At 44.6% G+C, this 27,159-nt stretch overlaps 1 protein-coding gene across 5 annotated transcripts in view; it reads right to left on the bottom strand.

Moving 5' to 3' along the window:
- The window catches only part of ARHGAP17 (Rho GTPase activating protein 17), a 57,905-nt gene extending 31,614 nt beyond the window's left edge, over nucleotides 1-26,291 (bottom strand). For 4 of the 5 annotated variants that reach the window (XM_082199338.1, XM_082199339.1, XM_082199341.1 and 1 more), the window contains exons 1-2: nucleotides 26,020-26,290; nucleotides 4,426-4,465 (exon numbers count right to left, since the gene is read on the bottom strand). In XM_082199338.1, coding sequence (XP_082055464.1) covers nucleotides 4,426-4,465; nucleotides 26,020-26,072 — 93 coding nt within the window. In that variant the 5' untranslated portion in view covers nucleotides 26,073-26,290. Of the gene's footprint in view, nucleotides 1-4,425; nucleotides 4,466-26,019 lie in introns of all 5 variants that reach the window. The other variant, XM_082199340.1, reaches the window with a different exon arrangement.
- Between the last annotated feature and the right edge of the window lie 868 nt (nucleotides 26,292-27,159).

Genomic DNA, 27,159 nt, shown 5'->3' with positions numbered 1-27,159 from the left:
GGTCTGCAACACTTCAGTGCCTAGTTGCATTTGCTTTTCCAAAACCTGTTACATGCAAATGATGCTAGACTAGTGTTTCCCCAAATCTTTATATATTTGGTAGATTTGTGCCCTGCTTTTTGACTGAAATCCTCAAAGCAGCTCACAACATGGCATTGGGTGCTAATATGCTGTGGTGGCAGAGTGAAAATATGGTTGGCTCCTGTGAGAACAGGATGCTGGACTAGATGGGTCACTGGCCTGATCCAGCAGGCTCTTTTTAGTTCTTAAGACCAACTTTTGTGCATTAAAACTTGAGACATGCTTCTGCCCCACCCTCAAAGAGATGCACACACATTTTCCTAAGCAGCTCCCAGAACAAATGGCAGGCACCTTCCTTGCAACTGTAGGGTAGCCCAGGCAATGAGAGCTCCCCCTTTGTCCAGCACACCAGGCCTCTTTGGGTTCTGTTATTGCTACTGGCTTTGCTTCTTGCATGGATTTTTAAACATTAGAATAACAGAATTGTAGAGTTGGCAGGGAACCCAAGGATCATCCAGTCTAACCAACTGCAATGCAGGAATCACAGCTGAAGAATCCCTGACAGATGGCCATCCATTATGGTTGGTTAGGATCTGTTTGTCTCGGGACACAATGGAGAAGTGAACCTTTGGGGGTGAAGTCAAACTGTTGGAAGGTTGCAGCACCTGCTGTGGCTGTAGAGACCGATACGGGAGAGACATGATTTGTTGCAGCTGGGGCAGATGAAGGTTTTGCTGATGATGAACTATGGTGTTACTTCTCTCTATGCTACTCCCAGGGGTCATTCCTCCTCTGGTCACTGTTATGTATGCAAGACTGTCTGTCTTCAGGCACTGTAGTTGTCTTAAAGGGATTCCCACACAGAGAGCCATCCAACTTCTGCTTTAAAAGCCTCCAAATTAGTCTGTTCCACTGTCAAACACCTGTTACTGTCAGAAAGTTCTTCCTAATGTTTAGTCGGAATCTCCTTGCTTGTAATTTGAATCCATTGGTTCAGGGCCTCCCCTCTGGGGCAGGAGAAAACAAGCCTGCTCCATTCGCGATGTGACAACTCTTCAGATATTCAAAGACGGCTCTAATATTCAAAGACGGCTCTAATATAACTCCTCAGACTCTTCTCCAGGCCAAACATTCCCACCTCCCTCAAATGTTTCTCACAAGGCTTGGCTTCCAGTCCCTTTAATCAGTTTTGATGCCCTACTCTGCACACATTCCACACTAAGGCAGAGGAAAAGCTAGTGCTGTTTATGCGTAACAGTGATGCTTCAGAGACCCCGCCCACCTTGCCTGTCTGTTGTAGTAGCTGACACATCCTCCTTCCTCCCTTGGGATGTCACCACTGCCAAAGTACTGAGACAAAAGGCTTTGCAGGGCCCATCTGCTCCACTGGGCATAGAATGGCTTGCGCCCAGGGCACAATTCAGACCCTTCTCATGCAACACCATTTGGAACCATGGCCCTCAACCACGGCCCAGTGAAGCAGGACAGAACAGTGGCTGGGGATCCCCCTCATCATGAATTCTGTGATGCTCAGCTGGATCCCTGCTCTGCAAGGCTTGCCACAAACAGGATGTTCAATCTGCTGCCTCCAGCTCGGTTGGCTGACGCAGCTGGTGAGCGGACTGGAACACGGAGCAGCTTCCCCTCAGAAAACTGGAACAGCATCCAAGTATTTCTTCTGGCCCATACACTTTTTTCTTCTTTTTCTTCTTTCCCTGGCCAAAAAGCATCATTCACTTGGGACAAAAAAAAACATGCAACTGAGAAGAGTCCAAGTCACCACACAAGAAGCTGTTGACCTTCTGTTTGGTTAACACAGCTCATTCTTCCACACAGCCACCAGACATTTAAGTCACAGAGGAAGATGCTCCTTTGATAGGTCAGTTGTCCACGATGGAGACGGATGCACACAGAATAGGACTATACACAGGCTTGGCCCCTTTGGGCTCCATGCTGTGAGGCAGAGGGACTCCAGCCTCACAGCTCGGGAACAAACTGCACTTTTGAAATGCCAACTTTTCAGTTCTCCTAGCAAGACTAGGAACATCACAGATGTTCTTATCAGCAAACAGCTGGTCTTAAAGTCTACACATCTTTCTGCTTTGCAACTTATTGTTAAGCCCTTTGGCATTTAAGTGAGTCCAGAGCAACAGACGGAAAGCTTCCTTCTGTCAGAAGGGGCCCTACTCCATCTCTGGAAATTAACGTGTTTAAAATGAGAGCATTCCAAAGGACAGAAACATTTTCTGCCATATGGCGAAACACATGGAACTCCACAGGAGGAGATGCAACTGAAAATGTACACCCAGCATCAGACATACTTGGAAGGATTCTGTTCAGCAGCAAAGCCAAACAAGCAAGTGAGCAAGCAGTTCCATTTGGGCGTTGACAGGTCAAGCGCCTGTGCCTGGGAAGCCCATGCTTGCAAAAAAATGGTTTGCCAACAGTCGGCTGGAACAATTTCTGGCTTCTCTCCACCTCCCTCCACTCCAAATATTTCATATGATCACCAAGGCAACAAGGCACTATTTTTTTTAAAAAAAAGATCCTTAGCTGCAGATATTTACATGGCAGCCCTGCCAAAATCTGCTCGTTTCCCCACCCCTCTGATTCAGAAAGACCATAACCCCATTTAGTCACGTGAAGGAAAGTTGGAATATAAAAATAAAATAAGGGAAAATAGCTTCTGATCCCACGTCTATAAAACAAACAGCTGAATCTCAAGTCTGGAAGGTGAAATATAGCTAGGCTGGAAAACACAGAGCAAGGAGGCGGCTGTGGGCAGTGCAGTGTAATTAGGAACTTCACGTCCTGCTTCCCTGTTTCCAAATGAAAAGCCATAAATGTATACTGATAAGTATTTTACAAATTCAAGAGATTTTTTTTTAAAAAATGGTATTTAGTTGCTTTCACTCATTTTTCAGTAATTCCTTTCATTCTACTAAACTCAGGGGACACTGCAGTAGCAATCCGCAGTACATTTTTTATACGGATAGCATGAGAAACATAGCAGTCATAATTTACTCTTATGAGTGGCAGATAAGAAATACCTCATGGGATCATGAAGAAAGGGGCATCCTCTTTATCTCCCCCTGGAGCAAAGCGGGTAAACATGTGTGCTTCGAAACATAGCCGAAACCCATGGGACAGAGCAGGTTATGAGTGAGGTTAAATGTAACATGGGGGGGTTATGCTGCTTGCACAACAGTGTTTCTCCTTCCTCTCCTCCCCCCAGCAATCCCCTCATGACCCCAAAATCTTCTCCAGAAGGTTGGGGGTCCCTCCAGAGCAGATTTTGGGGGATCCAGAGGGGGAGAAGAGAAATTGGAAGCCCCGTTGTGCAAGCAGCTTTCTGTTGCGCAAGTGGGAGGACATTGCTGCTTGTTGCTCTGTGTGATCCAACAAAGGAATGAGACAAAGCTCCCTTCGGCAACTGCAAAGGATCCAGATTTCAACAGAGACTGACGAGGGGAAAGGCGGAGCCTTCGCTTATCAGGAAACTCTCTTCAAACTCAGACATGTGCAACACATGCAGCCAAGAAGTTCTAAGTAAGGCTATGTGCTTTGCACTCTTCTGAGATCTCTCCTCTCTCACCCCCCCCCCAACGCCTGAGACATACATGGGTCAATTTCAGCATTTTGAAAATCTTAGCTTACACTTATTATTTCCTTTATGGCTGGGAGGCCAAACTTCAAAATATAAAGGAAACACCCATTGAAATCTCAGGTGCCCAGGCCAGGCCAGGCCAGCGGGCAGGAATAATCTGCACAGCTTGCTGCTCCTGCCCTGGGCAGGAAGAGAAAGATGGGAAGGCACCAAATGCAGGAAAATGAGAGGTACATGGAAGTCCTTCCTTGGAAGCACCCTGCATAACAACCAGCCCAAGTCCTTGGTGTCCAACTGATTCTTTCTGCAATAGAATTGGAGAGCAAAGTCTCAAGGTGGTTGTTTCAAAGACTGCCCCTGAAGAAGGATTTAGATTTGAAACTTGTTAGGCTCAATAAGCATACTTTTGTGTACCAGGCAGCTCCCTCCCTTCTTGCCTTGCCTTGGTAGCTAGACAAATTATGTAAAACAATAGATGTTTATTTACTCAATCTGAATGATTTGCAGAGGTCATTTCCCCACTTAAGTGGAATAGAGGGAGGTCTCGTCACATCCACACTAAGACCTGCCATGCTGCAGTAAGCACAGTGACTATGAATACTAACACTTTTATTTCACTTCTGACCACACTACCTGCCCTCCAGAACCTTTCAAATTCCCTTCTGGCTATTGTGGTAAATTCCTTCTTCTCTTGCCTGAAATTGTGTTGCAGCTTTCCCATCCAGCACGTGAGAAACAGCCAGTGCCTCCCCCGACCCCTCTTCCAGAGGCAGCCATTAATTCATAAATTAAAATACCTGTCGCAGATCTTCACTGAGGACTTCAGTTTTCTCCGCTCTGTTGAGAAAGAGAGAGGAGGGGGAAGAAGCACTGAAATGATCTGTATGTAAAGCAGGATAGAACAAATATGCATTTGTATCTAGGAGTACCACCTTGTCTTCTGAGGCTAGCCTTCTCCAAACTGGGGATCTCCAGAGGTGTCTTCCACTACGACTTCCATCAGCCCCCAGCAAGCACAACTAGGTTGGCCAAGGCTAATGGGAATTGTAGTACAAAACATCTCTGGAGATCAAAAGCCTAAGAAAGGTTATTTTAGAACTACTTATGGCATCGTGCTGCTGTCTATGGGGTCATGACTACAACATGCTTCTCTCACCACAGCACAAATGATGCATGCCCCAAGTTGACAGCAGACCACCGCAAAGGCCCAGTCTTCTATAGCCTATTTGGCCACACAGCCATGAAGTCCACTGAGTGACCTGTGGACACTCCCCCCTCCACCCATGTATTATCTACCTTACAGAAGTTTCAAAGGAGGAGACCATGTGCTGCACAAATAAGCTCCATGAAGGCAGGGCAGGGGAAATGTAATATAAATAAAGCCCACACAGGGATGGCTATGGGCAGGATTCTTGCATGGCAAGGATGTGGACTAGATGACCCTAGGGGTACCTTCCAACTCTACAATTCTATGATTTCAGAAGAATTAGATGCAGTGGCAGGGAGAACTTGTGCAGCAGCGCTACAGACAGCGCCCCAGAGCTGTGCGCTCTAGAAAAACACTCTCCCCATTATGCGGATGTGAAACTCTACCTGATCTGAGGCAATCCTTGGCAGCATGTTTTGAAAAGCATTTTTCCATAAGCTTGCGAGCTGGCTGCCAGCCAGATTTATTTATTCACAGGCTTCATGCTTTTCCTGGGAATTGGCAGATCCCACATGAACCCAAGGATGGTTACTGTGCTTATTTTCTTCCTCCTCCCAATGAGAGAGTAAAGTTCAAAAACACAGGCATCCCAGCCCCTTCTGAGCCATCGCATCGGAATGGTCTCACTGCGTTCAACAGCAGCCAGGGCATCTTTCTGCGTTGTAGTACTTGGGCTCCCAGCCAGGAGCTTGCACTAGCCTGGTGAAATGTTTACCTTAAAAAAAGGAGCTCAGCTCAGTGGTAGACCTGTGCATGCAGAAGGTTCAATTGCCAGCTTCTCCATGTAGGGCTCAGGGAGACACTAGTCTGAAAACCTGGAGAGCCACTGCCACTCAGTTAGACAATACTGAGCTAGATGGACCAACTGTCCAACTTGCTATAAGGCCACTTCCTATGTTCCTATGTAGACCAGCCCTTTATCAAAACCAAGAGGACTACAATCTTTTAAGAAAAACATCATTGTTCACTTCCTTCTGTTTTGCGCTTGTCAGCCTTTGACTACTTCAAATTCTTTGGTGAGGTATTGAGAACCTGAGAATGCAGAAGACACAACTGTATGGAAGGGGACTGATAAGAATCGGGGTGAGGCTTCTCCTTAGCCTTTCAATATATCGTGTTTTTCTCCCCACCCCAATTTTCTTTTATAGCAGTACAAAGCCAGGCTATACAGGAACAGTGAATGACTTAAGAGAGATCCATTTCAGAACAAAAATGAAATTTTAGAAAGGATACTTAATGAGCAGCATTTTCCTTGATTTGCTAAACCTCACTAAACAGGACACTGATGGGAGTTAAATCCAGCCATTTTAGCCTCTCAATCCAGCAAGAACATGCAATAATGAGTTATAGCAATCCTATTCAGAACCCACAGAAGCAAGCAAGCAAACAGAGGTTTCAAAGAAGGCTCCCCTTTCCCTGGACGGACTAACCTCTAATGGGTTGGAAGATTTTCCATAAATAATGTCGCTCAAACTTTGGCTCACCAGAGTTTCCATAGGAGGCTCCCTGAAACTCCAGTCAGTTGCAATAATTGGCTCTAGTTGCTGGAAGTAAAGCAAGTAGCCAAGTCTCTGGAGCTGACCAGAAGTACAGAAGCCTTACAGTAATTCAAGAGCTGTCATATTATCATCTGGTACTTGCATTCTGACTAATGCCTGCATTTCAGATAAAACCATGGATCAGAAAGGTTTATTCAGAAGTGTGCTTAGAATGGCAATCGAAGGATACAATCCTGAGCACACTTCCCTTGAAAAAAATTTAACCAAACAGAACTTACCTGAGTAATCATGTTTAGGGGGAGAATACAGGTTTCACTACAGTGGAAAGATGGGGTATTACTGTCTGCCTTCAAAGTATGACTAACTAGAGAAACATGTCGCTTCTGTCCTCCAACCCACCGTGCAAGTGGCTGGGTTGTCCAAGCATCCACAATACATAATAGGATGCACTTGGGAAACAGATAAGCTGTTCCAGACACATTTTGGAACAATAAAGCATCGAAGGAAGGAGAGGGTGTGCAACAACACTTAATGCCAAGGCTAAAGAGGAAGAAGAAGAATCTTCTGGATGCAGAGGAGTCCTTCCTCAAAAATGTGAAGTGGCTTTCCCCAGCAGAAGTGAAGTTTTTGGCTACTCAGCTATTTGCATAGCTAAGAAAAAGACCAGCTGTTGAATTGGGAGGTCCCCAGAAGACCAGCAAAAGTATTTGGAAAAAATGAAGGGAACAAAGAAAGTTCCCAGAAATGTATAAATCTGTCTTATGCTAATAGTATGAATATTGGTTCGCATACCACACCACATACCACACTGACCATTCCATGTATGAATTTTTTTGTGGTGGTAGAGACATCTGGGGCTGGCCCTGAGGGCAATTCCCTCTTCTATGCTGCATCCCAACCCTTGTCCTCTGAAGATGAGGAGCTAATTCAGGGTCAGGACAGCTGTGTTTGCATTCTGAGACTCCTCGTACATTTAAAATTTATTTTATTTAACCAAATAACTTGATTGTAATAAAAATCTACAAACGGTTTACAATGAGTAATAAAAATATCAACAAACAGTTTTTAAAAAGTAATTAATTCATTTAAAAGAATTAAACTTAGCATAAAATTAAAGCATGCCAACATCTTGTCTAAACAAACATGTTTTATCAACTAGGTAGTGGACTTCTTTATCCAATACAAAATATTCTAATCTGCAGAAACTGAAAGAAAAAATTATCCAGTCTAAACATGAGGACAAATGGTTTGTGGAATGAATGAAAGGGCCATTCTCTGACCACTGGGAGCTCATCTAAGCTCTGTCTAACTGGCAAATTCATTAAGTAAATGCAGATACACTCCCAACCATTCTCTGCATGAACAGGATGAGGAAATTGTTTTTTAATTTTCAAAACTGTGTGCCAGAGTCCATATCACACTCTTTCACGTGTGACTGTTCTCTGGGATAGAAAAACATTTCAAATTCCTAGGCAAACCTCTGGGCACCCTGGGTAAGCAGGTGTCTGAGATTTATCCTAGCTCTGCCTATACTCTCATTCAGTAAGAAATGGATAGGTTTGCTTTTTCAAGTTGATGATTAGTCCTTAGCCAGAGCTGGAAGTATGATGGGGGAAAACAGAACACCAGGAAGGGCAATTTCCTGGTTAGAAGGAATTCCAAGTCCTGTTCTACAGGCTCAACTTTGACGGAGGCTAAACTAAGAAGTAGGGCAAGTGATGAAGCGAGGGTGGGAATTAAATAGTCCCTGATGGCCAACAAGGAAGTACAAAGAAAATCTGATGCTGACACATATTAGAAGAGACCATGAACTGTGACTCAGAGTTGTTATTGAATGCTGGTCCTCTTCAGAGAAAGGCCAGTGAAATTAATGGACATAACTTAGGTTCATTCATTTAGTGGGTCTGCTCTTGGATACAACCCTCAAGTTCCACTTTCAAATTGCAAACTGAGACCACAACTCTTGAACCTTGAGCGAGGGATTAAAGGTGATGAAAGGAAAGGAACCCAAAACTCCAGAGAAGTTACAGCAGTGTAGAGCCACATCCATGAAGCCACTCTGGGCCCTGAGTTTCCATGGCTTGGCAGTTCTTTGGCAGATTAGGTATTTCTGTTTTCTGCTTCAGAAAGGCTTCCCAGCCTTGGGAAACTAGCTTTACAGTGAGCCAGGAGACTAGAGGCTGCATTACCAATACATCCTGCTCACTTTCTATAGCACAATGGCTGGACTGGCTGCCAGGCCAGGGTGGAGGAAGACATGGAAAAATTTGCAGCTTTGTGCAGAAGCCAAGACAAAGAGGCTCCATAACTTTAAGGGGCTGGTTTCCCCCCTCCGGCAAATATTACAAATCTGCCACAAAGAGCTGCTTCAGATCCTTTGTCTTTGTTGGTTAAAATGACCAAAACTCCTTACTGTCAGAGTTTCAGAAATATTGGTCTGTGTGCATCCTATGAGGCACCAGCTGTCTAGGGATGCTAAGGCTGGGATTTTGCCTCTAGCAATGAGGAGAAGCACAGTGCAACTCTCTGAATTAGCAAGATAGAAGAAGGGCGGGGCTTTATACCGTCCCCTTACCACTGGGGATGGCCCAAGAGATGGCTTAGGAATTAAGACCATATCACATGGTGTGCATTTAGAAATATCATTTTCATTTGTTTAAAAGTATTTCCTTTTGTTGAATCCATAAGGGGGCTCACAGTACAATTATAAAACAATAAGCAGGCTAAAAGGCTAAAATAAAAATGCAGCATAAGGTCAAGACCAACAACTCAAAAAGCGCTCAGAAGTATGACAATGAACAGAACTTGTGCCAAACCTCAGGGTAAGTCAAAGGAAGCAGGACTGCCCTCACTTGGTACCTAAAAGACATTAACAAAGGAGGCAGCAAAGCTTCCCTAGAGAGGCAGATTGTTCTCAGTGGTGGCTCCCACCTTATGGAATTCCTTTCCAAAATTAAATATGGCTGGCTCCTACAAGTTTTAAAGAAAGTATGAAACACCATTCCCTTTCCCCCAACTTTTAATTGAAAGATCTATTTCAGCCTTCACTAAACCCTCCTGATATTTTGGTCCACAACTCCCATCAGACCCAACTTAGATTTCCATGATGAACACAAGAGCCTGCTGGATCAGGCCAAGGGCCCATCTTGTCCAGTGTCCTGTTCTTGCTGTGGTCAACCAGATAATTGTGGGAAACCTGCAAGTGGGATTTGAGCACAAGAGCACTCTCCCCCTCCTGCAGTCTCCAGCAACTGGTATTCAGCAGCATGGACTGCAACTCCCACCAGCCCCAGCCCTCAAAAGCTAACACAATGTAACCCAAAAGCCATATCTATGCTCTAGCCATCTACACTAGCTCCCAGGAAGTAATCAAATAATGTGCTTTTTTAAACACTGCTTAATATTTCTATTCCTATTTCAGATGTGGCAAGTACAGCAAAGCTCCTGGATAGTTAACTTCTGTTAACTAATCCTCAAGATTATCTCAATGCTCATGTACTCTCAGATCAGTGGCAGTTTAGGCAGACACTCGCATAGTTATCCAAATGCTTTCAATGCCAGCCAAATCGTTTGGATAAAGAATAGAGTGATTCTGTCCAGTCACTGCAGGCAAGCTGTTATGTGGAAGTAGAAGTTGGACCAGCGACAAAGTTGTGTCATATGTATTGCCACCCCTTAATGGACTGCTTTTGCTCATGGATTCAGACGCCCGGGAACAGGAGGCTTGTAATGCTGTTCAGGTGTCTTGGGATGTGCATGAGTATGGACACAGGATGCTCCCTCCCACTCTGTCAATGGCCTTTCCTTGCTGTCAGCTGCACATCTGTGTTTAGCGATAGATTGGGGACCGCACAGCTGTGAAGATGGAAAAGGTACCCACAACTCTAACCCCCTCCCCGGAAAATTATAAGATGTAATGAGCTTCAGGTCCATTTCCTTTACCACCAACCCAGATTCTCCTCCCATTTCTCTTTTATTCTGATCTCTAAAACCGATTAATTGTACTTTCTGTATTACCAGCACAAACAAGCTAAAGCCTTAACCAGCCAGTCTCATGCACACAGTTAAGAGAGGCGGTCCTGTCTGCTCCTCCTGGGTACAAAACTGGTGTGTGGTCAGGAGGCTACTAGCTGCATCCTATAGCTCCAGGGGGTTCTTGCATTTGACAGGTGATGTGTCATTTGTCTGTATTTGCTACCTATTTTAATTTTAACATTGATACCCCTGCCTTTCAGCCTACCAGATATTTTCATGTCTAGGGAATTCTCATTTTTGCTATGTCTGCGTTTTGTCAACTTTAAAAAAGTTGAGTCTTTTATTGGTTTATAAAATGGTAAAACACAAGCCTTGCATATGATCAAACTTCCATTTATGCTTAGATAAGCACTGAAAATGGAACCTTAGAGGCCTCTTGTTTGAGACAGGGACCCTGCCAGGGTTGGAGAATGTCATCCAGAAAATACCATTTTGCTTCAGGCTCCCCATCTGGTCCCAGCATTCTGTCACTGAGAGCTCCTGCCTATTTTGATGCTGCTTAGCAACAGGATACACACAAGGACGACACTAGTTTGTACACCCTGTAGAGCAAAGGTAGGCAGCCCTTTTAGACTAGTAGGCTCATTCTGAATTTTGAGAGGGCACTGGGGGTGCCAGCCATAGAGGGGATGTGACATAATATAAAACGAGGGCGTGGCACAACATAAAATTAAAGAGACAATTTCTCACAACCTTAAGCTTACCATGGGAAGTCAGCTATGTCCTGATTATGGAACTCTTTCTCTCTCGTGAACAACCCTGATTTTTATACAGTTGTACCTTGGTTCTTGAACGCCTTGGTACTCGGACATTTTGGCTCCCAAATGCTGAAAACCCAGAAGTAAGTGTTCCAGTTTTCGAACGTTTTTTGGAAGCCGAACGTCTGACATGGCTTCTGCTTGAGTGTAGGAAGCTCCTGCAGCTAATCGGAAGCTGTGCCTTGGTTTTTGAACGGTTTCGGGAGTCGAACGGACTCCCAGAACGGATTAAGTTTGAGAACCAAGGTTCCACTGCATTACACATTAAAGCATGCAGTGCAAGATTCAGGCGCACATGATGAGTAAAATAGTGGGAGGGAAATACTTCTTCTGTCTCATTTATTTATATGTGCTCCTTAGCTTATTGAATCCTGCTTTGAAGACTTACCTGAAGCATCAACAGATACAGAGAGAATGATGATGAGTATGATTAATACCCTGCCTTTTTCCTCAACAGGACTCTGCTTGGCTTACAGATAAAAATTAGAACTGCTATAAGCATATAAAAAACAATAATTAAAAAAACCAATTAAACACTGGCAGAATTAAAACTATATACGTATCTAAAATCTATTAAAACCAGGGAGTGTTCTTTCCCAATACTTGAGAGGATTTAGGTAACCCCTTCAGGATCAGACTCTTATGACTGGTCATTTGAGCACTCCAAACAATTGGCCCACAATCCAGAACAGCACACAATTCTACGCTCTCAATGGGGCTTTTGACTTGGCCAGCAGCCTCTGTACTGCATAGCAAGCTACTTTTGAAATAGAGAGCAAATTGCAAGAACCTCCTGCCTGGCACCGACTGTGTCCCTTCCCCATAGGCAGGCACTGCCCTATGGACATCTGCATGCCTGCAATTCCTGACCCACACATGGAAGGGCTGTCTTGTGCCCTAGTTTATGGCAATGAGCAGAGAAAGAGGCTTCGCAGTTATTAACAGGCAAAGTATTAAAATTTCAAAAAGTTACTTTCAACTATTTTCTAGCTATTTTCAACTCTGAAAGGTTTTGTCTTTGTGACAGAAAACCTGCTTTGCATGCTGAAAGTGCCAGGTTCAATCCTGGATATCTCCAGGTACAGCTGGAGAAAGATCCCCCTCCAAAACCCTGGAGTGCTGCTGCCAGTTGGTGCTGACACTTACTGGGCTAGATAGGCCTCAATGGTCTAACAAGGCAGCTTCCTATGGTTCTCCTGTTGACACAACCTTAATATGAAAGGCCTTGCTTTGTAAAAGTTCTCCACTTTCTGCTAAAAGCCATACTGAAATCCAGGACAAAGTCTCCCAACCATAAAAACCTTGTGTTTTATTTTGACGGCACCACAGGCCATTGCAAGGCGGGTGATTTGTCACAGGAAACTCCTCCTTGCTTACAAGCCTATGATCTCACCCAGTTTGTGGGCCACTTGCGAGTACGACGGAATGCCCTGCCATCCTGAGAAACATGTGCAGTGGAACATATATTCCCAATGCAATTTTGAGAACAGAATTTCACAGTCTTGAGGGGTGGAAGGGGGGGAAAGCCATGACTGCAATTGAAGAAAACACATTGCCCACAACCTGAAGGTGCTTTGACAGCCTTAGTTGATTCGGAACTGCAGTAAATGGAACTGCAGGCAAGGCAACACCTGCAATGGAACTTGAGAGCCTGACTGCTGGATCAGGCCAAAGGGGAACCATGTAGTCCAGCATTCTGTTCCTACCATGGCCAAAGGGAAACCTGCAAACAAGACATGAGTCCAACAGCACTCTCCTCACTTGTGATCCTCAGTAACTAGTATTCAGAGGCATAATGCCTCTGGCAGCAGAGGTAGAACACAGTCACACTAGACAAACAAACCCATTTTGGGATTTGGAAACCTTCCTCAATATTTCCCGATGACCTTCTGGCTGCTGGAGCAGCTGGAAGCTGAGTCCAAGAGGGGTCATTGCTCCTGACCCCACGTAGACTGTCACACCCACCCATACCTGCGCCAGCTGCATCAAGACCTATTCCAAGAGCTCCCACCTGAAGGCACACCTGTGGACCCATACAGGGTAAAAAAGAAGTCAAGATCTGAGCAAGCACTGAGCAAAGAAGCCCCTTTCCAGAGAGGGGATGTGATCCAGCACAGGGCTGGTGCTCAACAGCTCTTTCTGATATTTTGAATAACTATGACTCCATTGAACTGTATTAATTGTTTTGATGAATGTGTTGTTGTTTGATTTTTATGCTAATGTGTTTGATATTACAGTGACTGCAATGCTTGTTGTTTTAATGCTATGATTGTTGTGAGCCACTTTGAGCTCAACACTTGTTGGAAAAGCCTAATACAAATATCCTATCAAATATGTGTAGACCAAAATTCACATACAGCCAACCAGCCAGCTGCCTACATAATGCTTGATGATGTAAATGCCAAGTATGTGCCACTGAACTCCTTCCTGAATAAATACTTAGCACCAGTGAAGCTTTTGGCACATGAAGACGTCATTTCTATTTTAAAATTATAGGTGCAAGGTGGAGCTGTTGTAGCAGCAACTAACATGGGAAGGAGGGGAACCACACCCAAATCCTTTTGGCAATAAGAGTTTTTGTGGTTTAATATTTTCAAAGTTCTTAGACCACCCACACATTCAAGTCTGCTTTCATGCCTACAACTTTTTTAAAAACCACACAAAAAGATAATCCTTTTCATAGCAACTTTACTTTGTGATTTTGAATCTAATAAGAATTTTACTATAGGCTCCCTATTCTCACCTGCTACTTCAGGGGTGGGGAAGTTTTTCTGGCCTGTAGTCACATCACTGTGACCCAATTATTGGGACTTCAATGTGCACCATGGGGGGCTGTTTAAAAGTTCTTCTGCAAACAGCCCTTTGTTGCTCCTCCGAAAGCCAGAGGTTCTATAGCTGACAGTAGTGAAAAACACTCGAGTGGTCAAGCAGAACCAGCAATAATGCAGTTCCTTCCCTGCTAAATTCCACTGTGGTTCACAGCCAAAGCTGTCTTGTTCATAAAACCAGACCAAGAGCTGGACTGAAATTGTTGTAGATAAAGGATGTGGAACCTGCAGCCCTGGGCTACAACTCTCATCAGTCCCCCAGTCATAATGGCAATCAAACAACAGCTAAAGGGCAGAGGGCCACAGGTTCTCCATTCCTGATCTAGCCAACTTGTCTCATTCATGAAATATTTCTGGTGGCCTACTGGCCCAAGGTTGAGGATCTTGCCCAGAAATTCAATGTTAGAGATGCAAAAGAAACTATCCAGTCTGGTGTTATTAAGGGAAGGTTTAGTTTTTTCAATGGATGTCTCACTACAGCCTCTTTAAACATGCTGAAACCAAACGTTCCCACAATTAGGCATTTACCACTCCCACCACCCACTCAGTTAGTCCATCTCTGGCCACTCTTATTAACCAAGCTGAGCAATGTCAAGCACACAGGCAATTGTCCTTACTTCTCCAGCAATCCCTTCTGCATCCAGCCCAATGGAACATGCAAGTGCCAATAGGACATTTACCAGTATTGCTCAAATTGCAACTTATACATTTACACAGTCAGTGTGCCAAGTGGCAAGTAAATTAGTCACAGTATGCTATCAAGCAATCTTCTCATCTTCTCTGTGCCTAAGATATAAAAGACCTTTCAGAATTTGTGAAATGCTTCTTAAGACCAGTTATATACTAAAAATGTGGAGGACAAAGTTTTTTATGGAAGACAACATAGAGCGGTAAAAACACTTATACAGTTGTAATCAAAATTATTCAACACCCATTGCAAATCAGGTTTATTATCAAAATTTACAGACTTTCAGTTGTTTGCAATGAGCAAAGCAAACAAAAGCAATTGAAATAGTTCAACACAACAGATGCTTCAAGTGGTTTCCCCAAATTCAGCTGAAAAGAGGAGAGGTGATAGCTGTACCACACTAAACTCTCTGGAAAGAATAAATTTGGCACTTCACCATCCCTGTTAACAAGCCTGGTGCACAAAGAATTTTGATGCTGACTAATAAAATTTGGTCATAGTGCCAAATATTTAGTAACATTTTTCCACCTGGGAAAGTTCAATCAAGAGGCCTGGGGTGCTTATAGATGGGCAATGTGAGGAATGTTTATCTAGGGCATGGAAGACTTTTTTGTTGGCTCAAGGAGTTTGTAAAATCAATACCCAGAAGAGCAGTGACGAAACCCCTCCTCAAATATTTATGCTTGTACTGTCAAAAGCAAATGGGCTGCTTGCTGCTGTTTCACTTCCTCTCAGAAATACACCTAAGTTAGGCTGTTAGGAAGCCTGAAAGGGAAGTGATTCAATGCAAAGTCAGTTGCTTTGGTCACTCCTAATGATACAAAAATGGTTTGCTTCGCACTTACTAGTTCCCTCTGCTCTCCCAGGTTTTTAACACACACGAACTGCGGAAATGCAACTGCTTAGGGTGGGCATCCAGCAAAGTGCTTCTGCTGGTGCAAGGATTTCTGCTTGTGCAACAAAACTTCCTCTCCCCCTAAATCTGTTCTGGGGTTTCCCCCACCACACCAGAACAAGATTTTGGGAAGGTGTGGGGCACAGGGGGGAAAGGGAGGGGAAGTTGCATTCTACAAGCGAAACTCCATGTGCTAGCTGAGGCGCATCATTGAATGCCACCCTTATCATTAGGAAAAGAGGTGACTAAACATAGAAGTCACCCCAATGGATCAACAGATGACATCTTTGGCAACTTGCCAGTCCTTGGCAGTCAGTATCAAACCATCATACAACTGCATAGATTTATTGTGTCATCATCAGCTTGTCCTATTGTTATCAAGGGGACCCAAGTTAAATTTCCTTTAGATCCAACCCTATATGTTTGCATTAAGTTGAGATTCCATTCAGAAGAATTTTAAAAGAGAAATGCACTTAAAAAATGGATTTCTTAAAACTTTATTCATTCATCTGATGCATTTGCTCAGAGCAAATGCATCAAACTACAGGTATCTAACAGTTCTCCAAAAATCCTAGAGTCAGATGTCAAATCTGAACAGAATACAATCCTGAAATTTTGTTTTGCTTTGAACAATTTGCCATAACAACTGATGTGTCATTTGAAAACTTTGTCTTCGGTTTCTCAATCCTCTGTGCGCCTTATTACAGGACTAACACAGGGCTCTCCTTGGTCTCCGGCTGAGATTACAGCACTTGGGATATCAAATCGCTGGCTGGTAAAAGCACAAGCCGAACGTTTACAATTCACAAAGTTGAGGCAGGCAGACTGGCCTCTAGAACAAAGCGAGAAGCCACTGAAATGCAGCTGTCAGAGAGACTGAACAACCTTATTAGTTGTAAATTTATTAAAGTAATCAGCATGGCATGGAACACTCCCACCCTATGAATATATTATCACACACAGCACTCTTGCCTAACAACCACAATGATATCATCCCCAGAAGCTTTGTTAATGCTAATTGTGGAGATGGCTAAATCCAGCAGAGTTTTCACATCATATGAACACAAAGCACCACCACTCAGGATTTGTACAGCACACAACCACAAAGCACATACATTGGCTGCACATATCTTCCCACAACAAGGCTTACAATTCTGTACAGAGGGCTACATGTTTATCCCCATAAGTAGGTGGGGAAGTGGAAGCAGAAAATATGTCCCACTACTGAAACATGGGCTTTACATTTTAAGAAGTTGATAACTTCAGTGCCTTTTGTTGCAGAGACTGAGGAAAATCTTGTCCCTAAGTAGGAGGACAATAAGACAGAGAATAAGTAGTTTCGCTTTTGATATTGTTTAATGAGTGGTACAACAAAAGTTCAAGAGTGCAGGTTGCTAGTCTCAATAAATTAAGTCTAAGGCATTGCCAGGACAAAACAATCAGGGTTTAAAACCATGTAAACTTCTGTATCTTAAAATGCAGAGAAATTTCAGAAGAAATTTAGACTGCTCTATATCAGAAAAAAATAGAGCTGAAAAAAGCGCACACAGGCAGGATCAGATTCCAGACTGTACTACTGCCAAACCTCACAAGCTCAGCAAAGTTTCAATTGGGAGCAGATTCAAAACATTCTTGAAGCAGAGCCTGTGGAAGATTAACGAACGTATTAACTTCAGTTTTCTCCTGCATTGCAGAAGATTTTAACATTACTGTCATTAATTCAGCACTTGTACAGGAGCAACTCAAATTGAAATGCAAAATATCATACATTACTGGCTTAATATATGATGTAGTATAATACAATGAAATGATTCATCCAGCTGCAGAAGCCTTCTCTGCTGACTGTTTAATCGGCTGGAATGAAAAGTGTACACAGAAATGAACACTGCATCTTGAGTGACAGATTGCTGCCTACAATGCAAGATGTAAATCTAGCAAGAAAAGAAACATGGAATAATGCCTGATCCAACAAACCAAGCTTTCTTTCCATTCCCAAATCACTGACAGAACAGGAAGAGTAAAGGAAACTGTAACCAGCTCGCTCAAACAAAGGACAAGAAAAGTCTAAGCAGTTACATATCTGATGCAGGAACCTTGGAATCTGAAGCATTTTTACAGCATAGTGTAGACCAGTGTTTCCCAACCTTGGGTCTCCAGCTGTTTTTGGACTACAACTCCCATCATCCCTTGCTAGCAAGACCACTGGTCAGGGATGATGGGAATTGTAGTCCAACAGCAGCTGGAGACCCAAGGTTGGGAAACACTGGTGTAGACCAGTGGTAGGGAGTGTCCAGATGCTCTGAACTACAACTCCCATCAGCCTCAGCCACCACAGCCATTTTGAATTACAACTCTCATCAACCCCAGCCAGTATGGCACTGCTGGCTGGGGCTGATGGGAGTTGCAGTCTAAAACAGTGTTTTTCAACTACTGTTCCACGGCACACTAGTGTGCCGCGAGATGTTGCCTGGTGTGCCACGAGATGTTGCCTGGAGGGAGGCGGGCGAGTCGGGCGGCGAGAGGCAGGGCGGCGGTGGCGAGGAGAGGCCGCCCAGCGCGGGGCTCTTGCCGTCTGCCTGCCTGGCTGCCTGTGAGCTCGGCGGGCAGCGCCTCCGTCCGCAGCGCCCGCCTCGCGGCTCTCATTCCCTGCCCCTGCCAAAGCTCACCCAGCCAAGCCGCGCTCTCCTTCCTGCCTTGCTTTGCTGCCTCCTCCCCCCCACCCCCAAAACTTGGAGGTTCCCCGGCAAGGGGGAGGGGAAAAAATTGAAACTTACACTTTTGTGCGTCCCTCCCGGCGTGACGCTGCACGCTGACGTCACGGGGCTGTAATGGTGGTGTGCCTCGAGATTTTTTTTATCAAACAAGTGTGCCTTTGCCCAAAAAAGGTTGGGAAACACTGGTCTAAAACATCTGGAGGGACCAAGGTCGGGAAGACTGAATTGGACCAACTTTAAATTTAGACACTATGAATCAAACTGGGAGGCATGGAGCAGCTTTAGAACCTGAGCATGCTTTGTAACAATGAAAAACCTATTTAAGGGGAGCCATGCTACCTCACCCAAGGAGCCCTGCGCCATCTCAAAAACTGATATAAGGCATGCAGGTTTTAGTCCAGCCTGTTGTTGGACTACAACTCTGATCATTTCTAGCCAGCATGGCCAGGGGCCAAGGATGATGGGAGTTGTAATTGAACAACATCTGGGGATCCAAGGTTGAGAAGGCTGCTTTAGTCTAACAAAGCAGATGTATGACGTGGACAGATAGTGGAGCACCTGCCAGGCAACTGTACCAAAGAAAATTTCTAACTGGGAGGTTGGATACAGGTGAAGTTCTAGTTACTTTGGAAAGGAAGAAACATCTTATGAAATCTGACAAATGCTGACAGGGTGAGATGACAAGAGAACTTCACTCTTTCCCTGATGAAGATTCCAACCTCTCCAACTATTGGCACCAAATCCCATCCCCATTTATTATTTTTTAATTACTGGTAAGTAACTAATGTCCATCGTACCTTTCTTCCAAGGTAGCACTGGGTGATAAATCAATATATTGCCCAAGACCAGAATGGGGGCGGGGGGAGACCGTGATAACAGCTTTACTTAGTGCTATATGTCTGGTGAAACCGACACCACTCAAGCCCCTCTGCCTCCAACGCCCAGAGGGGAAAACAAACTAACTAGGAGGCTGGAGGCAGAGGGCAGCGGCAATTTCATCAGACATATACTGCTGGTGAAACCATCATAACACTCTGCTCTGGCAGAGGGAGAAACAAGCTGTATGGGTAAGTTGCTGATACATTTTGGTCCTCCCTCTGCCTCTTTAAACTGCTTGGCTGAAGAGCGTGCCTGCCCTTGCAAGCTGAGAGAGCCCTGACCCCACTCCTGCTTGCATGTGAGTAGGGTCAGTGTTGCAGCCTTGCTTGGCTACCACCTGGCTGCCTTTGTCTGGGGTGAGAGGGCTGTTCAAGTGCGAGTGGCAGGGACACCGGGGCTGGCTCTGCTGGCGGCAGGTGCCCTTCTGGCCCCCAGCAGAGCCTGGTCAAGAAGCCTGAGTCCCCTGTATCTCATTCGGCCTTTATAAAGCACAGCAAGGGAAATAAGAAAGGAAAATATAAGGCTTACAGTGCAAACCAACACACACAGTTTGCAGAGACTTCCCATTTCAGTGAAACCCCTTTTCTTGCAGATCCTCATGTCTCTGAACAGTGAATTCAGAATAGTATAATCAGTAGTAGTTTACTCAAAGTAGACCCACTGAAATGAATGAACATAAATTAGTCCCATTCATTAACTTCATTGGGTCTATGCAGAGTAAACCTTAGTTGAACACCACCCAATGCTCTTAATTATGTATTTGTTCACAGTGGTCACTTATGTAGAAATAAGGGTTAAGACAAGAGCCCTGCCCTCCATCTCCATTAACCCCAAGTATTAAATGGAAGAAAGAAGCAAAGCAGGTTTGCTAAACTGCAGGACAGGCTATGAAGAAAGCTGCTTAAGTGTCATACCAAGCAAGCATGGGACTCTAGCCAAAGTTTTAACATAGCTCAGTGTTTCCCAACCGGTGTTCCGCGGCACACGAGTGTGCCGCGAGACATCGGCTGGTGTGCCGCGAGATACCTGGAGGGAGGCGGGCGAGTCGGGCGGCGAGAGGCGGGGCGGTGGCGGTGAGGAGAGGTCGCGCCTCCTGCTGCTGCCTGGCGCTCCTCCTCGCAGCCGGCAGCGCTGCCTGGGCGCCTCCGCGCGACTCTGCCTCGCTGGGTTTGGTCTCCCAGCAGAGACGGGTCACACGCGCCCCTCCCTCCCTCCCTCAGCCTGCGCGGAGGGAGAGCCAGAGAGAGGCATCACTCCTGCGCTCCGAGGCGGATTGAGCGCAGCTGAGAGGAGCTGCCGAGGGAAAAAACTTTCACTTTTGTGCGTCCCTCCCGGCGTGACGCTGCGCGCTGACGTCACGGGGCGGGCTTTAATGGTGGTGTGCCGCGAGATTTTTTTTCAGTAAACAGGTGTGCCGTTGCCCAAAAACGTTTGGGAAACACTGACATAGCTGACCGTCAACTGTTCTGCCTTGCAGTAGCTTGAGAATGTAGCCTAGTTGTATATTTAAAGTCAAACACCAGAGGAGATGCACAGTCCCACTTCCTATTCATAGAGCCTGAATACAAACAAAATCAGAGCCTGACAGCTCCCAAATATTATTCTATCAGCTATGAAGCATGTCAGGCAACACCCTTTTACCTCATCTTCTTCCACAAAAAAGTACACTAGTAGTACCACCTTTATTTAATTCTGGAAACCCTCCCAGGAGTCTAAGAAAGTGTGTGTCACATGCTGAAACTGCCCACCAAATTTCTGAAATCTGAGATGTTTCGTGGTGCAGCAGCATCCTCACCACTGCCTTACAGGGCATCATATTTTAATGATGCTATTGCATGCTAAGTTCCAGTGAGGAAGAGTCAACTTCCTATCACAATTCTCTAGACTCAACCAAGTACGCCCTCTTAGCAATATCATTTGGACATAAGCTAACAATAGCAGAGATATCACCTCAATTGTTGCCCCATAAAGGAGAACTCTTTATTACCAAGAAGAAATGTCAAAATGTATTTCAGAAGTGTTACAATTTCTGTAAAAAATATTCAGGTTTGAATTTGATGCCAGAAGCAGAGTAGCAGTGGATATTTTAGATGTATCTTTTTGAAACAGGCAAGTTTTGTGCAATGGTCAGTTGTTTGTTTTTGAAGGATTTTTAAGGACCCTGAGCCTTCCAGACATTAGCGTGCACATAATTTTAATAATTTATTTTCAAGTGAAACAAACTGTGCTAGGAATATTCTGTTTTATTTATCATCATCATCATGAGCATCTTTCAAGAAAAAGCAGAGTATATGGGATTCCCTAGATGATCCCATGCCAAGGTATTGCAAATTGCTTTGAGTCATTTTTATGTGTAATGTGTCCAAATAATAAGGTAGCTGGAATCTGCTCAGCTTCATTGGGAATTTTCAAATCATGACTAGGAACCAATGAAAAATGAGATCTGACCTGAAGATTATCCCTTTTGGGGAAACATGCTTTTGCATGCTTCAGTAAGTCAGGTGAGCCTAGAGAACACCACTTCTATTAAGTGCTTCCTTTTATAACTGAAACAGGAAATAAATGAAAAATCTCTTTCAAAGTTCCTCCTTTATCTCTGAATATGCTTAGTGGTAATTTGCATGAGTAAGTGCACAAGCATTTTTAAGTGAACACCGCTCTTCTGGATAGCATGCATTATAATGCTCTGTCCGGCAGAAGAATGCAAATTGACAGCTACTGCTAAGTACACTCAGAGAATGCCTGCAATAAAATTAAACTGATAGCAAAAGCTCCTCAGTGACTGTAGCAAAGGTTCCTGAACCCCACCCTAACTTCACATTGCTGCAGTCAAAGGTCACCTTCAAACCTGTACACTCCACTCACATTGTCACATTATCTCAGAGGCTTCAAGAAGGTTTTCCTCAATTTTCTTCCCAAGGGGAATGTTTTGTGTTCTTTACTAAACCTGAACAGCCTGAAGTCAATCAGAATTGCACAAAACAGCAACAGAATGATTTTATCTTAACAGGTAGTGCAGCTATAGAGCCACAATAGTTTTAAAAAAGAAAAGTCCTACAATGGCAAAGACACTGAGCTGAGAGCCAGGAAGTAAGTGGCTTATATTTTACCTCTATTTCTCTACCATGCGGGGCCCTTGGGCGAATTCTCCCTGCCTTGCCCCCCTCTATCTGTAATACGGGTATAATACTACTGATAACATTCCTATATGAAGATGGCTGAAAGTACACAGTTCTATAATAAAATTTTATGTCCCAAAGATGACAGGGAGAATAAGAGGAAATTCTGTACAGAAAGTCAATAAAGATTGGATAATATTTAAAAAGTATCTTAAAAACTACTGTGACAATGTTAATCTCCTGGCTGACTTACAATGAATCTTGAATTACATTCTGAAATATAGAGAAAGTATATAGGAAAATTTTCCTGATAACAAATGGGAAAAAGAAAACTAAAAAAGAAATATATATAGACTAACCAAATGTAAAATAGCACAATGAGATGAATTGGAAGTTAGTGTTTAGGGTGTGTATATATCGTAGTGTATGTAGTGTGTATGGTATGTATTGTCTAAGATAAATGTTATAAGTTATGAGTAAATTGATATCAATTGAAGTATAATAAAGGTTATTTTAATAATAATAATGATATCCCATTTTTGGTGAATTGCAAATAATTAAGTGGTATATAAGTGCATAAGTAAATAAGTGCATTCATTCAGTCAGGAGTGGGGAATCTTTTTCAGCCTCAGCACCCCATTTCCTCATAGCCAACCTTCCAGGGGCCATATAACAATGATGAGAGGGGCCAGTGTGGGTGCAGCAACAGGTGCGACTCTTACCTTTGCACAGTAGGCTATATTTCAAGTTATACAAAAGTGAAAGGCTTTTATAGACACCCATCCACACCTCACAGACAGCTACTGAGGGGAGTGGCCTTTGGAAAAGGGATGTGGCACGGGAAGGGGCAGGACATAGCAGAGCCACAAGAGTCAGATAGAGAGGTCTGGAGGACTGCATTTGGCCCCAGTTCCCCATACCTGCATTCAGTTTTTGAACACTCTAAATTGCTTTATTAATAAGTTGCTTAGAAATAAATCCACTAGTTGACATTGTTATTAAAAATGAATGTCAAAGCATAATACTGATAATAAGCACTAGAAGTATTTAAATGGCTTGTTCTAGTCATTACAACAACCCTGTAAGGTAAGGTTAGTAAGGGCTGAAGGAGACTTGCCTAAGGTCACCTAGCAAGTTCACAGCAGATGTCACATTTGAACTAGGAACTTCCTGATATGTAAGCTAAGCATGTTCTCCACAGTGCAACCAAGCAGGCGGGAGATCCTGAGCAAACATGTCCCCACAACCAACCCTGCCATATTTAGTATGATCTAACAGATTATCGTCTCAGTGATCTGGAGGTAGTGGAAGAAGGGAACCCAACAAACTCTGCAGCGCTGCAGGAAAACAAAAGTAGTGAAATGTTCCTCACTACAACACATTATCACTTCAGAAGTATTATTAACCCACTTCAGCAAAGCATTCACTGGTTGCCCCATTTCAACCGGGCATGTGTTTTCTAAAATAACTGATCAAGTTGTCCGGGCACCAAACAGAGTTTATTTACCAAGCTGAAGTGAGCCTATGAGTCAATGTGCCAGCACTTAAGCATACAGAATATGATGTCTTGCATGCTCCAGGAACCACCAAGAACACAGCTTAAGTGCCTATTTCACTGCTCGGGTAGCAATGATGGCCAAGTTGTGTTTAGTTCTCAAACTGCAGCCATAGCTGGAGAAGATAGGCCTAACCTCAGTCACTCATGCACTGGCTACATCAGAGCTGGGCTGCTAACAATGTTCTCTCCATGAGGCTGCTCTTCCACAGTGGTACCTCAGGTTATATACACTTCAGGTTACAGATGCTTCAGGTTACAGACTCCGCTAACCCAGAAATAGTACCTCGGGTTAAGAATTTTGCTTCAGGATGAGAACAGAAATTGTGCTCCGGCGGCGCAGCGGCAATAGGAGGGCCCATTAGCTAAAGTGGTGCTTCAGGTTAAGAACAGTTTCAGGTTAAGAACGGACCTCCAGAACGAATTAAGTTCTTAACCTGAGGTACCACTGTATAGACCTTGGAAGCTACAACTGGACCCAGACTTGGGCACCGAGATTTGCTCAGTATCATGCCAATTCTACATTAATCACACTGGTTATCAATCTGTTTCTGCGCTCAGTTTAAGTGATTGGTACTGACCTTCAAAGCCCTAAATGACCTAGGACTGGGTTGACCTGAACCCATTTGAATCTAACTGAGCTTTAATATTGGCCCTGCTCTCCAGCTCATCATTAAGATCAGACTGGCATGTGCATGAGGAAGAATGAGCTGGCTCAAAAATACTTTCTGTTTAGGTAACCTCTGTTGGTGAGAGAAGGAAATCCTTCTGGTGATACTTCATAACAATCATCCACCCTACTCCTGAGGTTGAAAACAGGTAACATTTCCTCCTCCTTTTTGCATCATTATGCTTAGGTAGGTTTTCATTAGCATAACTACAGAAGGAAAGACAAGACCAAGGATGAGTAAAGACCAGGTGATCCAAGGCCAGCCAAAACATCAGGTCTTCCAAATCTACTCAATCAGAAATTTGAAAATTAGAACACTTGAGGTAAAGGCCATTTGCAACCAAGCAGATCACCAGGATGAGGACAGTAGCTGTCTATGTCTATAATTTTTTCTTGCTCACCTAGCCTAGCTCACCACCAGCCTTCATCTGGGGTTCAAAGCAAATAAGAACCACTCTCACAAAAAACGGCAGGAACACAGAAAGCAAATGACATTTCCTCTTAAAACTTGGTGGGGCACTTTTAAGAGACTTTGCCCCCCCCCCCAATCCTTTGGCAAAAAGGTAGATATGAAAAGGACTGCACTGTAATGCTAAAAACACTTCATTCCATTTTCTTTCCCTGTGCTTCCTTGGGTCCAATTCTAAATAAAATGACCCTTGGCAGAGCCCTTCCCTCTTTGTATGCCGGCAGAATCGTCACCATAGCACCTAATAATAATAATAGATGCCTCCAAGAGCGCATGCTTGAAATTGTAACCATTTATCATTGTTTTGGGTGTGGATGTTTGTCATGGAGGAAACACAACTTGCTGGCAAGGCAAAGCATGAGGAGAAAGACTCGGGACTTAATAGTGTTGCATGAAGCAAGAAGACCCAGTGGTAGAACACCCGAAGATGCCTCATACGGAATCAGACCACTGGCACACCTATCACAACACTGTCAACACAGACTGGCAGCAATGATTCTCCGGGATTTCAGAGAGGGGTCTTTCCCAGCCTACACAGAGATGGGGGGGGGGGAGAGAACAGAACCTAGGCCCTTCTGCACTCACTGCAACTGCTCTTCCACCGAACTACAGCCCTTTCCCCAGCATCTGCTTTCGATAGAAAAAGTCCTGGGTTCTATTCCCAGCCTTCCTAGAAAGGCTGGGAAAATACTCCTTCCTAGAAACCTGGAGTCTTATGTTAGTGAGTGTCAACATTAAAAACCTAGATAAACCAAGGTCTGAGTGGGTATAGGGTGGCCGTCCTTCACACACAAGAAATTCATCTACGGTACTGCGGGGGGCGGGGGGGGGAACAGAGGAAGGTGCTTATCCCAAAGCAGCCCATTTGTTCCTCTAGCTCAGAATTGGCTACATACATAACCATTCATTTAGAGAAACCCTCCTTTCAACCCCAAAAGCAGCCAGGGAATAGTAGCGTTCCCCTCAAAGAGCTACAACTCCCAGCACCCTTAACAAACTACAGTTCCCAGGATTCGGTGGGGGGCATTTCTGAGGTGTCTCCCGCGTCCTCGTTCCCGGCCCGCCGGGCTCTCACCTGCCCACCGTCTGGTTGGCCAGCTGCTTCATGCGATTGAACTGCTTCTTCATGATGGCGTCTCCGAGGGGAGCGGGGCTGCGGCGGCGGCGGAGGGGAGAGGGGGGCGTCGCCGTCCGTGCTGCTTCTCCTCCTCCTCCTGCCCGCTCCTTGCCCGGGCACCGGCAGCGGCGACACCTTCCGACCGATCTTCCCTCACAACTTCTCCGTAGTCGCCGGGCCGGCGTCGCACCTCACACCCCCTCCCCCCCGCCCACACACACACCGGAAGGCTCCGCCACTTCCGGCTGCTCCGCGGGCAAACTGCGGTCCCGCCCTGCTCCACTCGGCGGGACGCAGGGCGTCTGCTGCGCCTCCGGCGTCGACCACGTGATAGAGACCATAGAGAGCGGACGGCAGAACGACCCCAGGTTTCCGGTTTTGACTCGGAATGTTCGTATACTATAGGCAAGAGAACGAGGAGCGCAGATTTCCGGTTTCCGGAGGAGGCGCCTTTTTTCTTATTCTCCGAGTGGAGTGCATGAGACATTTCCTACCTCACAGGGTTGTTGTGACGATAAAGTGGGCAGGGGAGGGGGAATCATGTACAGTATGCCACTTTGATCCCCATGGAGGATAGAAGGTGAAATATAAATGTTACTATTAATAATTTATTTATTGCCCGCCCTTCACCCTAAGATTCCTGGGTGGGTTACAGCATTAAGAAGAATTTAAAACAACTATTATAAAAAACAACACCGAGGAGGACAGGAGGAATAACTGCTATTTATTTACTTATACTAGGTTACTGCTTTTCATTTCGAAATAATTCCGAAGTGGGGTATGGGGGGAAAAACACAACGAAATCGTACAGTCTTATCAGTAACAAGTAAAGTGGGTGGGAACCAAGTAGTTATTTTCGTGAAGAGCAGTGGCACAGATTCAACCCAAAGGTTGGGTGAATAAGTAGGTTGGTGCCAAAAGCTTATCAGACTTTCTGTGCTTGGGCAATTTGAACAGCTGAATAAATAGCACCTCTTTTACATTGACACCTGACTTTTTCCATTCGAGATGTGGAGGATGACTAGCCCCGTATCGCGAGAGACTACAATTCCCACAGTATCTAGCGTCTGTCCTCATTGGCTGAATCCACCGTGGAGC

This window comes from Podarcis vaucheri, assembly GCF_965113315.1.
Source record: "Podarcis vaucheri genome assembly, chromosome: 14".
NCBI lineage: Eukaryota > Metazoa > Chordata > Lepidosauria > Squamata > Lacertidae > Podarcis > Podarcis vaucheri.
This window is presented reverse-complemented; position numbering and strand designations above follow the sequence as displayed.